General features: G+C 48.7%; 1 protein-coding gene across 5 annotated transcripts in view; it reads left to right on the forward strand.

Annotated features, from left to right (window-relative positions):
• vps13a (vacuolar protein sorting 13 homolog A) overlaps window positions 1-12,644 on the forward strand; it is a 753,359-nt gene that overhangs the window by 543,377 nt on the left and 197,338 nt on the right. For all 5 annotated transcript variants that reach the window (XM_072516625.1, XM_072516626.1, XM_072516627.1 and 2 more), the window contains 2 exons: window positions 342-411; window positions 11,085-11,196. In XM_072516625.1, coding sequence (XP_072372726.1) covers window positions 342-411; window positions 11,085-11,196 — 182 coding nt within the window. The remainder of the gene's footprint in view (window positions 1-341; window positions 412-11,084; window positions 11,197-12,644) is intronic.

Consider the following 12,644-nt stretch of genomic DNA (forward strand, 5'->3'; position numbering starts at 1 on the left):
AACATTTATTGTGTAAATTGAGGTCAGTGGACCCCAGAACTACAAAAATGTAATTTATAATTTATTGCTTTAACAGTAATTTTAGATTGTCTGCAGCACTGAGATGGGAATCCCGCAAAATTTTGAGCCCAACTCTGTTTTATGTATTGCAGTATTTTTTAAATTATTTTTCAGACACCTATTATCTCCGTTCTAAAAGTTACATTAAAATAAAATATAAACTCCTGGATCAAATAATATTTGGTGAACTTCATACTTAGATCAGAAAATTAAAAGCAGTTCTTGAATTGAATACCACCTTAAAAAAATTTGTGAGTGAACAATTTTTACTTTTTTCATAGCACCAAAACCATTTGCCGATGTCAGTATTATCACCAGGCTTGCAGGACAGTCAGCAATATCTCGTTTTAGGTAAGTCATAGACATGAAATTGATCTAGTCAGTGATTATATGGTCAGGATTGGGGATGTTTGCTGATGATTGCACCAAGTTCAGTATCTTTTGCAATTCCTCAGGTATAAAAGCAGTCCATGCCCATACGTAGCAAGACCTGGACAACATTCAGGCTTGGGCTGATTAGTAGCAAGTAATATTCTTGCCATATTAGTGACAGACAATGGTCATTTTCCACAAGAGAGAGTCAAATCATCACCCCGTGGCATTCGATAGCATCACCATCACTGAATTGCCGGCTGAAAACGTTCTAGAGGTTATCATTGGTCAGAAACTTAACTAATAATAATTCACCTGTTGTCACAAATAGGCTTCAATGAAGTTACTGTGAAAAGTCCCTAGTCGCCACATTCCGGCGCCTGTTCGGGGAGGCCGGTACGGGAACTAGACCAGTCGTATAAAAACTGTGATTATAAGAGCAGGTCAGAGATTGGAAATTCTGAGGGGGGTAACTCACCTCCTGACTCCCAAAGCCTGTCTACCATCTACAAGGTGCAAATCAGGAATGTAATGGAATACTCCTCACTTGTCTGGATAAGCATAGCTCCGACAACACTTAAGAAGCTTGGCACCATCCAAGACAAAGAAATCTGCGTGATAAGCATTCCATCCAGCAACTTAATATTCACTCCCTCTACCACCAATGCCTATTGGTAGCAACTGAACTATGTACAAGCAACTCACCAATGATCCTTTGACAACTGTGAGGTGAGAGTAATTGCCTTTGACGTCATAGAATCATAGAATTTACAGTGCAGAAGGAGGCCATTCAGCCCATCGAGTCTGCACCGGCTCTTGGAAAGAGCACCCTACCCAAGGTCAACACCTCCACCCAACCTTATTTTGGACACTTAAGGGCAATTTAGCATGGCCAATCCACCTAACCTGCACATCTTTGGACTGTGGGAGAAAACCAGAGCACCCGGAGGAAACCCACGCAGACACGGGGAGAACGTGCAGACTCCGCACAGACAGTGATCCAAGCCAGGTACCGACACCATATAGACTGGAGCGGGACTGCAGCGGTTCAAGAAGACAATTCACCACTTTCTCAATGGCTAGGTAGGAATGGGTAATAAATGCTGGCTCGCCAGTGACGCCCGCTTCCCATAAAATTAATGGAAGGAAACACTTTACAAGCCTAAAATCTCTATATCCAAGAAGGACGTGGGCAACAGCCACATGGGAACATCGCAACCTTCAAATACCCGACCAAACTCCACACTATTATGATTTGGAATTATATTGTCACTGCTGCTGAAGATTTTTTTTTAAAGTAAATACCAAATATCCTACAGCGAGGAAGACATAATGCTCTGGTCTTTTGTGTAATTACAATATGTTGCCCTGTGACTTTGAACGCAAGCTTGAGGTTCCAGTAAAACAAGGTGTTCAGCACTGAAATCAAAACTTAAAGAACAAAGAAAAGTACAGCACAGGAACAGGCCCTTCGGCCCTCCAAGCCTGCGCCGACCATGCTGCCCGTCTAAACTAAAATCTTCGACACTTCCAGGGTCCGTATCCCTCTATTCTCATCCTATTCATGTATTTGTCAAGATGCCCCTTAAACGTCACTATAATCCCTGCTTCCACCACCTCCTCCGGTAGCGAGTTCCAGGCACCCACTACCTTCTGTGTAAAAAAACTTGCCTTGTACATCTCCTCTAAACCTTGCCCCTCGCACCTTAAACCTATGCCCCCTAGTAATTGACCCTCTACCCTGGGAAAAAGTCTCTGACCATCCACTTTGTCTATGCCCCTTATAATTTTGTAGACCGGACTTCCGGGTGCGGCGATGACCAGCTGAGTCGCACGTTTCGGCAGCTCCCGGTGGAACGGACTTTTGGGCTCTTGATAGGAGCCCCAACGGCAATTTTAACGGCTAAAAACACCGTGCGGTAAACCAGAAGGGTGTTCCCCCTGGACACGGATGGAAAAAGGAGAGGAAAGTGGCCGGATTGCAGCGGATCCTTTGGAACAACGGCAAGGAAGGCAAGCAGAAACCAAGATGGCGTCGGAAGGTGGCAGTTTCATATGGGGCCCTGAACAACAAGAGTTCTTGAAACGCTGTGTGGAGGAGATAAAAAAGGAAATGAAGAAAGAGTTGTTGGCCCCGATATTACAGGCGATTGAAGGGCTGAAAGAGGAACAAAAGACCCAGGAGCAGGAGCTTCGGGTCGTGAAGGCGAAAGCAGCAGAGAATGAGAACGATATACAGGGCCTGGTGGTGAAGTCGGAGATACAGGAGGCACACCAGAAACGATCTGTGGAGAGGTTGGAGGCACTGGAAAACAACGCAAGGAGGAACAACTTGAGGATTCTTGGCCTTCCTGAAGGTGTGGAGGGGGCGGACGTCGGGGCATATGTGAGCACGATGCTGCACTCGTTAATGGGAGCGGAGGCCCCGACGGGTCCGTTGGAGGTGGAGGGAGCATACCGAGTTATGGTGCGAGGATCGAGAGCAGGAGAAACTCCCAGAGCCATAGTGGTGAGATTCCTCCGTTTTAAGGATAGAGAAATGGTCCTTAGATGGGCGAAGAAAACTCGGTGTAGTAAATGGGAGAACGCGGCGATCCGCGTTTATCAAGACTGGAGTGCGGAGGTGGCGAGAAGGAGGGCGAGCTTTAATCGGGCCAAAGCGGTACTTCACAAAAAGAAGATAAAATTTGGAATGCTGCAACCGGCAAGACTGTGGGTCACATATCAAGGGAGGCACCACTACTTTGAGACGGCGGATGAAGCGTGGACTTTTATTGTAGAAGAAAAATTGGAATGATTGGATTATGAAAATGAACGTTTGGACAAAGTGGTGGGGCGAATGGGGGGGGGGGCGAAGAGGGGTTTTATGTTTTAATCCTGCGGTATGGTAACTTTTCTTTCTCCCACAGGTGGTGATGGGGGGAGGTGGGGAGGGAGAGGAGATGGGGCGTTGGCCATGGGAGGCGGGGCCGAGGGAGAGGCGCGGGCTTGGTTCCCGCGCTATGATAATTATGGCGGGAATAGAGAAGCAGGAAGGAGGGGGCGTCGCACGGTGCGAGCCGTGATCACGGGGGGAAGCCGAGGTCAGCCAGAGTTTGCTGACTTCTGGGAGCAACATGGGGGGAGTAATTACGCTAGCGGGGGGTCTAGCAGGGGGGGGGGAGGGGGGAATTACTGGGTTGCTGCTGCTGGGGAAAGGGGGAGTGGGTAGGGGAAAGGATGGGCGGGGGGGCACCGTCTGGGAGAGATACAGCTGCGTGGGAACTGGGTGAGAAGCTGGAAAAAGATGATGGCTAACCGGCAAGGGGGGGGGTGGGAAGCCCCCCAACTCGGCTGATCACGTGGAACGTGAGGGGGCTTAACGGGCCGATAAAGAGGGCACGAGTACTCGCACACCTTAAGAAACTTAAAGCAGATGTGGTTATGCTACAGGAAACGCACCTGAAACTGATAGACCAGGTTAGGTTGCGCAAAGGATGGGTGGGGCAGGTGTTCCATTCGGGGCTGGATGCGAAAAACAGGGGGGTGGCTATATTAGTGGGGAAGCGGGTAATGTTCGAGGCGAAGACTATAGTGGTGGATAACGGGGGCAGATACGTGATGGTGAGTGGCAAATTACAGGGAGAGATGGTGGTTTTGGTAAACGTGTATGCCCCGAACTGGGACGATGCCAACTCTATGAGGCGAATGCTAGGACGCATCCCAGACCTAGAGACCGGAAAGCTGATAATGGGGGGAGACTTTAACACGGTGTTGGAACCAAGGCTGGATAGGTCGAAGTCCAGGACTGGTAGGAGGCCGGCAGCAGCCAAGGTGCTTAAGGATTTTATGGAGCAGATGGGAGGGGTGGACCCGTGGAGATTCAGTAGACCTAGGAGTAAGGAGTTCTCGTTTTTCTCCTATGTCCATAAAGTCTATTCACGCATAGACTTTTTTGTGTTGGGTAGGGCATTGATCCCGAGGGTGAGGGGAACGGAATATACGGCTATAGCCATTTCGGATCATGCCCCACACTGGGTAGACTTGGAGATAGGGGAGGAAACAAGAGGGCGCCCACCCTGGAGAATGGACGTGGGACTAATGGCGGATGAGGGGGTGTGCCTAAGGGTGAGGGGATGCATTGAAAAGTACTTGGAACTCAATGACAATGGGGAGGTTCAGGTGGGAGTGGTCTGGGAGGCGTTGAAGGCGGTGGTTAGGGGGGAGCTGATATCAATAAGGACACATAAAGGGAAGCAGGAGAGTAAGGAACGGGAGCGGTTGCTGCAAGAACTTTTGAGGGTGGATAGACAATATGCGGAAGCACCGGAGGAGGGACTGTACAGGGAAAGGCAAAGGCTGCATGTGGAATTTGACTTGCTGACTACAGGCACTGCAGAGGCACAATGGAGGAAGGCGCAGGGTGTACAGTATGAATATGGAGAGAAGGCGAGCAGATTGCTGGCACACCAATTGAGGAAAAGGGGAGCAGCGAGGGAAATAGGGGGGGTGAGGGACGAGGAAGGAGAGACGGAGCGGGGAGCGGAGAGAGTGAACGAAGTGTTCAAGACATTTTATAAAAAATTGTATGAAGCTCAACCCCCGGATGGGAGGGAGAGAATGATGGATTTTTTGGATCGGCTGGAAATTCCCACGGTGGAAGAGCAGGAAAGGGTGGGACTGGGAGCACAGATCACGGTAGAAGAAGTGGTGAAAGGAATTAGGAACATGCAGACGGGAAAGGCCCCGGGACCGGACGGATTCCCAGTTGAATTTTACAGAAAATATTTGGACTTGCTCGCCCCGCTACTGACGAGGACCTTTAACGAGGCAAAGGAAAGGGGACAACTGCCCCCGACTATGTCAGAAGCAACGATATCGCTTCTCTTAAAGAAGGAAAAGGATCCGCTACAATGCGGGTCCTACAGACCAATTTCCCTCCTCAATGTGGATGCCAAGGTCCTGGCCAAGGTAATGGCAATGAGAATAGAGGAATGTGTCCCGGGGGTGGTTCATGAGGACCAAACTGGGTTTGTGAAGGGGAGACAGCTGAACACGAATATACGGAGGCTGTTAGGGGTAATGATGATGGCCCCACCAGAGGGTGAAACGGAGATAGTAGTGGCGATGGATGCCGAGAAAGCAGTTGATAGAGTGGAATGGGATTATCTGTGGGAGGTGTTGAGGAGATTTGGGTTTGGAGAGGGGTATGTTAGATGGGTGCAGCTGTTGTATAGGGCCCCAGTGGCGAGTGTGGTCACGAATGGACGGGGATCGGCATATTTTCGGCTCCATAGAGGGACAAGGCAGGGATGTCCTCTGTCCCCATTACTGTTTGCACTGGCGATTGAGCCCCTGGCGATAGCGCTGAGAGGTTCCAAGAGATGGAGGGGAATACTTAGGGGAGGAGAAGAACACCGGGTATCTTTATATGCGGATGATCTGCTACTATATGTGGCGGATCCAGCGGAGGGGATGCCAGAAATAATGCGGATACTTGGGGAGTTTGGGGATTTTTCAGGGTATAAATTGAACATGGGGAAGAGTGAGCTGTTTGTGGTGCATCCAGGGGAGCAGAGTAGAGAAATAGAAGACCTACCGTTGAGGAAGGTAACAAGAGACTTTCGTTACCTGGGGATCCAGATAGCTAAGAATTGGGGCACATTGCACAGGCTAAATTTGACGCGGTTGGTGGAACAGATGGAGGAAGATTTCAAGAGATGGGATATGGTAGCATTGTCAATGGCAGGGAGGGTGCAGGCGGTTAAGATGGTGGTCCTCCCGAGATTCCTCTTTGTGTTTCAGTGCCTCCCGGTGGTGATCACGAAGGCTTTTTTCAAAAGGATAGAAAAGAGTATCATGGGTTTTGTTTGGGCCGGGAAGACTCCGAGAGTGAGGAAGGGATTCTTACAGCGTAGTAGGGATAGGGGGGGGCTGGCACTACCGAGCCTAAGTGAGTATCATTGGGCCGCTAATATTTCAATGGTGAGTAAGTGGATGGGAGAGGAGGAAGGAGCGGCGTGGAAGAGATTAGAGAGGGCGTCCTGTAGGGGGACCAGCCTGCAGGCTATGGTGACAGCCCCATTGCCGTTCTCACCAAGGAACTATACCACGAGTCCGGTGGTGGTAGCTACACTGAAGATTTGGGGACAGTGGAGACGACATAGGGGAAAGACCGGAGCATTGGGGGGGTCCCCGATAAGAAACAACCATAGGTTTGCCCCGGGGGGAATGGATGGGGGATATGGAATGTGGCAAAGAGCAGGTATAACGCAATTGAAAGATCTATTTGTGGATGGGAAGTTCGCGAGTCTGGGAGCGCTGACTGAGAAATATGGGTTGCCCCAAGGGAATGCATTCAGGTACATGCAATTGAGGGCTTTTGCGAGGCAACAGGTGAGGGAATTCCCGCAGCTCCCGACACAAGAGGTGCAGGACAGAGTCATCTCGAAGAAATGGGTGGGGGACGGTAAGGTGTCGGATATATATAGGGAAATGAGGGATGAAGGGGAGACTATGGTGGTCGAACTAAAAGGGAAATGGGAAGAAGAGCTAGGGGAGGAGATCGAGGAGGGGCTGTGGGCAGATGCCCTAAACAGGGTAAACTCGTCGTCCTCGTGCGCCAGGCTAAGCCTGATTCAGTTTAAGGTATTACACAGGGCACATATGACTGGAACACGGCTCAGTAAATTTTTCGGGGTGGAGGATAGGTGTGCGAGGTGCTCGAGAAGCCCAGCGAATCATACCCATATGTTTTGGTCATGCCCGGCACTACAGGGGTTTTGGATGGGGGTGACAAAGGTGCTTTCGAAAGTAGTAGGAGTCCGGGTCGAACCAAGCTGGGGGTTGGCTATATTTGGGGTTGCACAAGAGCCGGGAGTGCAGGAGGCGAGAGAGGCCGATGTTTTGGCCTTTGCGTCCCTAGTAGCCCGGCGCAGGATATTGCTAATGTGGAAAGAAGCCAAGCCCCCGGGGGTGGAGACCTGGATAAATGATATGGCGGGGTTCATAAAGTTAGAGCGGATTAAGTTCGTCCTAAGGGGGTCGGCTCAAGGGTTTACCAGGCGGTGGCAACCGTTCGTCGAATATCTTGCGGAAAGATAGATGGGGGAAAAAAGAAGGCAGCAGCAGCAGCCCAGGACTTGTGGGGGGGGGGGTGGCCTGAGACAAGGCAGTTGCCAATTAGGGCTAGTTTTTATTTTTGTTATTTAATATTTATTTATTTGTTGTTGTTTTCTTTTGTTCTTGTTTAAATAAAAAAGATCATTATTATCTGTATTGTTATAATGTTGTGTAAAGGATGCACAATGTACTGTGTTGGTTGACCAAAAATTTTCAATAAAATATTATTTTTAAAAAATAATAATTTTGTAGACCTCTATCAAGTCGCCCCTCAACCTCCGTCGTTCCAGTGAGAACAAACCGAGTTTATTCAACCTCTCCTCCTAGCTAATGCCCTCCATACCAGGCAACATCCTGGTAAATCTCTTCTGCACTCTCTCTAAAGCCTCTACATCCTTCTGGTAGTGTGGCGACCAGAATTGAACACTATACTCCAAGTGTGGCCTAACTAAGGTTCTATACAGCTGCAACATGACTTGCCAATTTTTATAATCAATGCCCCAGCCAATAAAGGCAAGCATGCCGTATGTCTTCTTGACTACCTTCTCCACCTGTGTTGCCCCTTTCAGTGACCTGTGCACCTGTACACCTAGATCTCTCTGACTGTCAATACTCTTGAGGGTTCTACCATTCACTGTATATTCCTGACCTGTATTAGACCTTCCAAAATGCATTACCTCACATTTGTCCGGATTAAACTCCATCTGCCACCTCACCCCGCCCAAGTCTCCAAACGATCTAAATCCTGCTGTGCCCTCTGACAGTCCTCATTGATATCCACAATTCCACCAACCTTTGTGTCGTCTTACTGATCAGACCAGTTACATTTTCCTCCAAATCATTTATATATACTACGAACAGCAAAGGTCCCAGCACTGATCCCTGCAGAACATCACTAGTCACAACCCTCCAATCAGAAAAGCACCCTTCCATTGCTACTCTCTACCTTCTATGACCTAGCCAGTTCTGTATCCACCTTAAAGTGCTGGACATATGCAACAGGTCAAACAACATCTGCGGAGAGAGAAACCGAGTTATCATTTCAGGTGGATGACCTTTCATCAGAACTGGCAAAAGTTAGAGATGGAACGTTATTTCTTTAGTACTGCCGAGAAACTTTAATTTATATTCATTTTTTGCATCACTATTCGTATGTTCTGAATACATCTCCGTGCACTTCACAGTCACCAACCACGAAATTAATTTTGAAGTGAAGTTACTGCTTTAGAGACCAAAATTATTTTTTTTAAACAGCCAATCTGTTTTTCGAAAGAACCATCTGCACTTCAAATAACACTATGGATCTTTTAACTCCATTATCATCTGCAGGCAGGATCTCAACTGAATATTTCACCTAAAAACACTTCTTCCTACATTTCAGCTCATTCAGTGTCAGCCTAAATTATATGCTTTTGTCCTGAAATGGGGCTTTAATATTTGGATTTTCTGCTCTAAGACAAGTGCATTACCAACTAAGATGAGCTGTCAAGGCTGCACTCTGACAAAAAGGTGCACTGTCACTGCATTCTCTTTGTTTTTCCATTCAGTCCTTCTCTCTTCGAGGCCCAGAATAAGATCCTTTTACTTTCAGTTCTTAGATCTCCGGAATCTCTCCAAGCTACAGTATGAATTCACACTACACCCCATCAAACAGTGGTTATTTTATTTGGACAGCATCAAAAGATGTAAAGCCTGGTACAGGGCCTGGTCCTTCCAAGGGTCCTAGTCCTGTCTCAGATACCTGCTCCACTCTTGATTATCCCGCTAATTTCTTTCACTCAAAATAGCTCCTGGATTATTTCTCTACTCGGTAAAGTAACACACATCAGAGGCATGCAGAGAGTTACATACAAGAGAGGAAACAAGCGAGACTTCATAATGAAATAGACAAAAGGCAAAATTTTCCCAAATATTCTCAGTGTCAGGCTGACTGAAACTGATGTGTAGCTCTCCAGCTGAGTTTTTACTCCACATTTTGAGAAACTCTGAAAATAAATTCAGGGGTTTAACTGCCACTGTCGCAGCGCAGGGCCTGATAGAGCCGGAGAGGCCAGTTGCACAGAGATTGGGGCGCCATATAGAAACGGCGCTCTGTTCAGCACAGAAAATATACCAACCCGAGCCCCCTTCCTAAACGGACACTGGGATCCCCCACCATCCGCATTGGGGCTCCCTTCACACTGCTTAACACTACCACAAGCATCAGCATCGGAGGCCCTCCCCCACCACCACCAACTGCAGCATTCGGTCTGTCTCTTTCCCCCCGCCCCCCCACGTACCAGCATTGGAGGCTCCTCCACCCAACAAACATGATGTAAACCTTGCTCCCAATTGGGCTTCCCATTGGGACTTCCCCTGGCACTGGTTGGCACACTGCCTGGGCATTTGCCCCTCAGAAGCGATGCTTACCTTGGCAGCCCTCCAGGGAATCCCCTTGAATGATTCCCATTTTTCCAAACCTTTTGTAAATCTCCCAGCATAACGCACGTCGGCAAGGCATGGATATTCATTGAGGAGGAAAATCATACGGCTGGGGGAGGGAGGGGCATGCTTGTATGTGTATCAACATGTATTGTGGTTCCCGATCTTTCTGTTGCCAGAGTGGTTCAGAAAATCGAAAAACACGATCTCGCCAGTGCGAATTGCGTTTCCGATTCTCGTGGGATTTTCCACTCGCATTACCATTCTCGCTGACGGCTAACATGGGCTGAAAATTGCCCCACAAAAATAGTAATAAAGAAGTAACCAAATAAGAGGTGTGGCAATGCGAGAACCAAAAAGAGAAAGAGAAAAAAGGATTGCTGAACAGAACATCAGAAAAATTAGAGTGGTACCCGAGCAGTGGGACAGCCACCGATGAACAGTTGCAGCCATGTGTACCATCCACAAGATGCACTGCAGGGGCTGGTTTAGCACAGTGGGCTAAACAGCTGGCATGTAATGCAGAACAATGCCAGCAGCAAGGAGTCAATTCCTGTACCGGCCTCCCCGAACAGGCGCCAGAATGTGGCAACTAGGGGCTTTTCACAGTAACTTCATTGAAGCCTACTTGTGACAATAAGCGATTATTATTATTAGTAACTCACCAAGGTTCCTTAAACAGCATCTTCCAAACCCACAACCATTACCATCTAGAAGGACAAGATACCTGGGAACCCACCACCTGGAGGTTCCCCTCCAAGTCACTCGCTACCTTGACTTGGAAATATATCGCCGTTCCTTCACTTTCACTGGGGCAAAATCCTGGAACTCCATCCCTATCAGCACAGTGGGTGTACCTACACCACACGGACTGCAGTGGTTCAAGAAGGCAACTCACCACCATCTTCTGAAGGGCAACTAGGGATGGACAATAAATGCTGGCCTAATCAGCGATGTCCACATCCCGTAAATGATTTAAAAAAAAATAAGTGTCATTTCTTTACCTTTGGCTTGAACAATGCCATGAATTATCATTATATTAACTGAAATATTTTTGTAATAATAACAAGCAGTTGTTTGTTGACTTTAATTTGATAACTTCACAAAGACATGTTAATAAATTTTAACAGGTATTTTAAGGTCCTAATTCAGGAAATGGACCTGAAGTTAGATTTTGGTTTCCTTTATGCCGTGATGGACCTATTCGCCCAATCAACAGATGATGTTCTTGCAGATCAAAAGGTAGAAAGCAACATATGTAACCTAAGTTTTCTTTTAAATGGATGATAGAAATTGTTTTTCAAATGTTATATTTTAAAGTTCTTGGGCGAGATTCTCCACTCGGGCGCCGGTTGGAAGAATCGCCTGGGCCGCAAAAAGTTCCCGGGACGCCGGTCCGACGCCCTCCTGCGATTCTCCCAAGCGGCGGGAGCGGCCGTGTCGAGTTCCGCGGGCGGCAGGCCGGAGAATCGCCGGAGACACTCAAAATAGTGATTCTCCGGCACCCCCGCTATTCTCAGTCCCGAATGGGCCGAGCGGCCAGGCCACACCTGGTCGCTGCCGTCGGGAACAGCGCGGGAACGCTGGGGGTGCGGCCTGCGGGGAGGGGAGGGGGGGTCCTGCACCGGGGGGTACCTCAAATGTGGCATGGCCCGCGATCGGTGCCCACCGATCGTCGGGCCGTCCTCTCTGAAGGAGGACCTCCTTCCTTCCGCGGCCCCGCAAGATCCGTCCGCCATCTTCTTGCGGGGCGGACTCAAGAGAGGACGGCAACCATGCATGCGCGGGTTGGCGCCAGTTATGCGGCACCGGCCGTGTCATCTATGCGGCGCCGCTTTTACGCGGCGATAAGGCCTGGCGCGTGTAGATGACGCGGCCCCGATCCTAGCCCATTGCCGGGGCCTGAATCAGTCGGGATCGGGGCCGTTTCGCGCCGTCGTGAACCTCGACGGCGTTCACGACGACGTGGGCACTTCGGCGCGGGAGTGGAGAATCACGCCCCTTTTCTTCCACTTCACCAAGTTACTAGTGGAAATTTCAAAATTTCTATTTGGAATTGAATGCATTTTCTTTGACTAATGAACTTGGAGTTGCAGAGGAGTATTTGTAATTTCTGGTCTAAACGACCAGTCCAAAGCATAATGCATCTCAACCGCCACTCTTTCTGAAATCTATCTAATTTTTTTCCATGCTATCTGCTTATTCACACATATTCACCTTGTAATGGTGTGCAGCGGGCGGGGTAGGGAGCCGGCGCAGGCGCGCTGGGGGCGGGCAGAGCGACGTCGCTCAGGTGTCCAACGTATTAGTGAGAGGCAGCACGGTTTTGTGAAGGGGAGGTCGTGTCTCACTAACTTGATAGAGTTTTTCGAGGAGGTCACTAAGATGATTGATGCAGGTAGGGCAGTAGATGTTGTCTATATGGACTTCAGTAAGGCCTTTGACAAGGTCCCTCATGGTAGACTAGTACAAAAGGTGAAGTCACACGGGATCAGGGGTGAACTGGCAAGGTGGATACAGAACTGGCTAGGCCATAGAAGGCAGAGGGTAGCAATGGAGGGATGCTTTTCTAATTGGAGGGCTGTGACCAGTGGTGTTCCACAGGGATCAGTGTTGGGACCTTTGCTGTTTGTAGTATACATAAATGATTTGGAGGAAAATGTAACTGGTCTGATTAGTAAGTTTGCAGA

The sequence above is a fragment of the Scyliorhinus torazame genome, chromosome 9 (genome assembly GCF_047496885.1).
Source record: "Scyliorhinus torazame isolate Kashiwa2021f chromosome 9, sScyTor2.1, whole genome shotgun sequence".
In the NCBI taxonomy this organism is placed as follows: domain Eukaryota; kingdom Metazoa; phylum Chordata; class Chondrichthyes; order Carcharhiniformes; family Scyliorhinidae; genus Scyliorhinus; species Scyliorhinus torazame.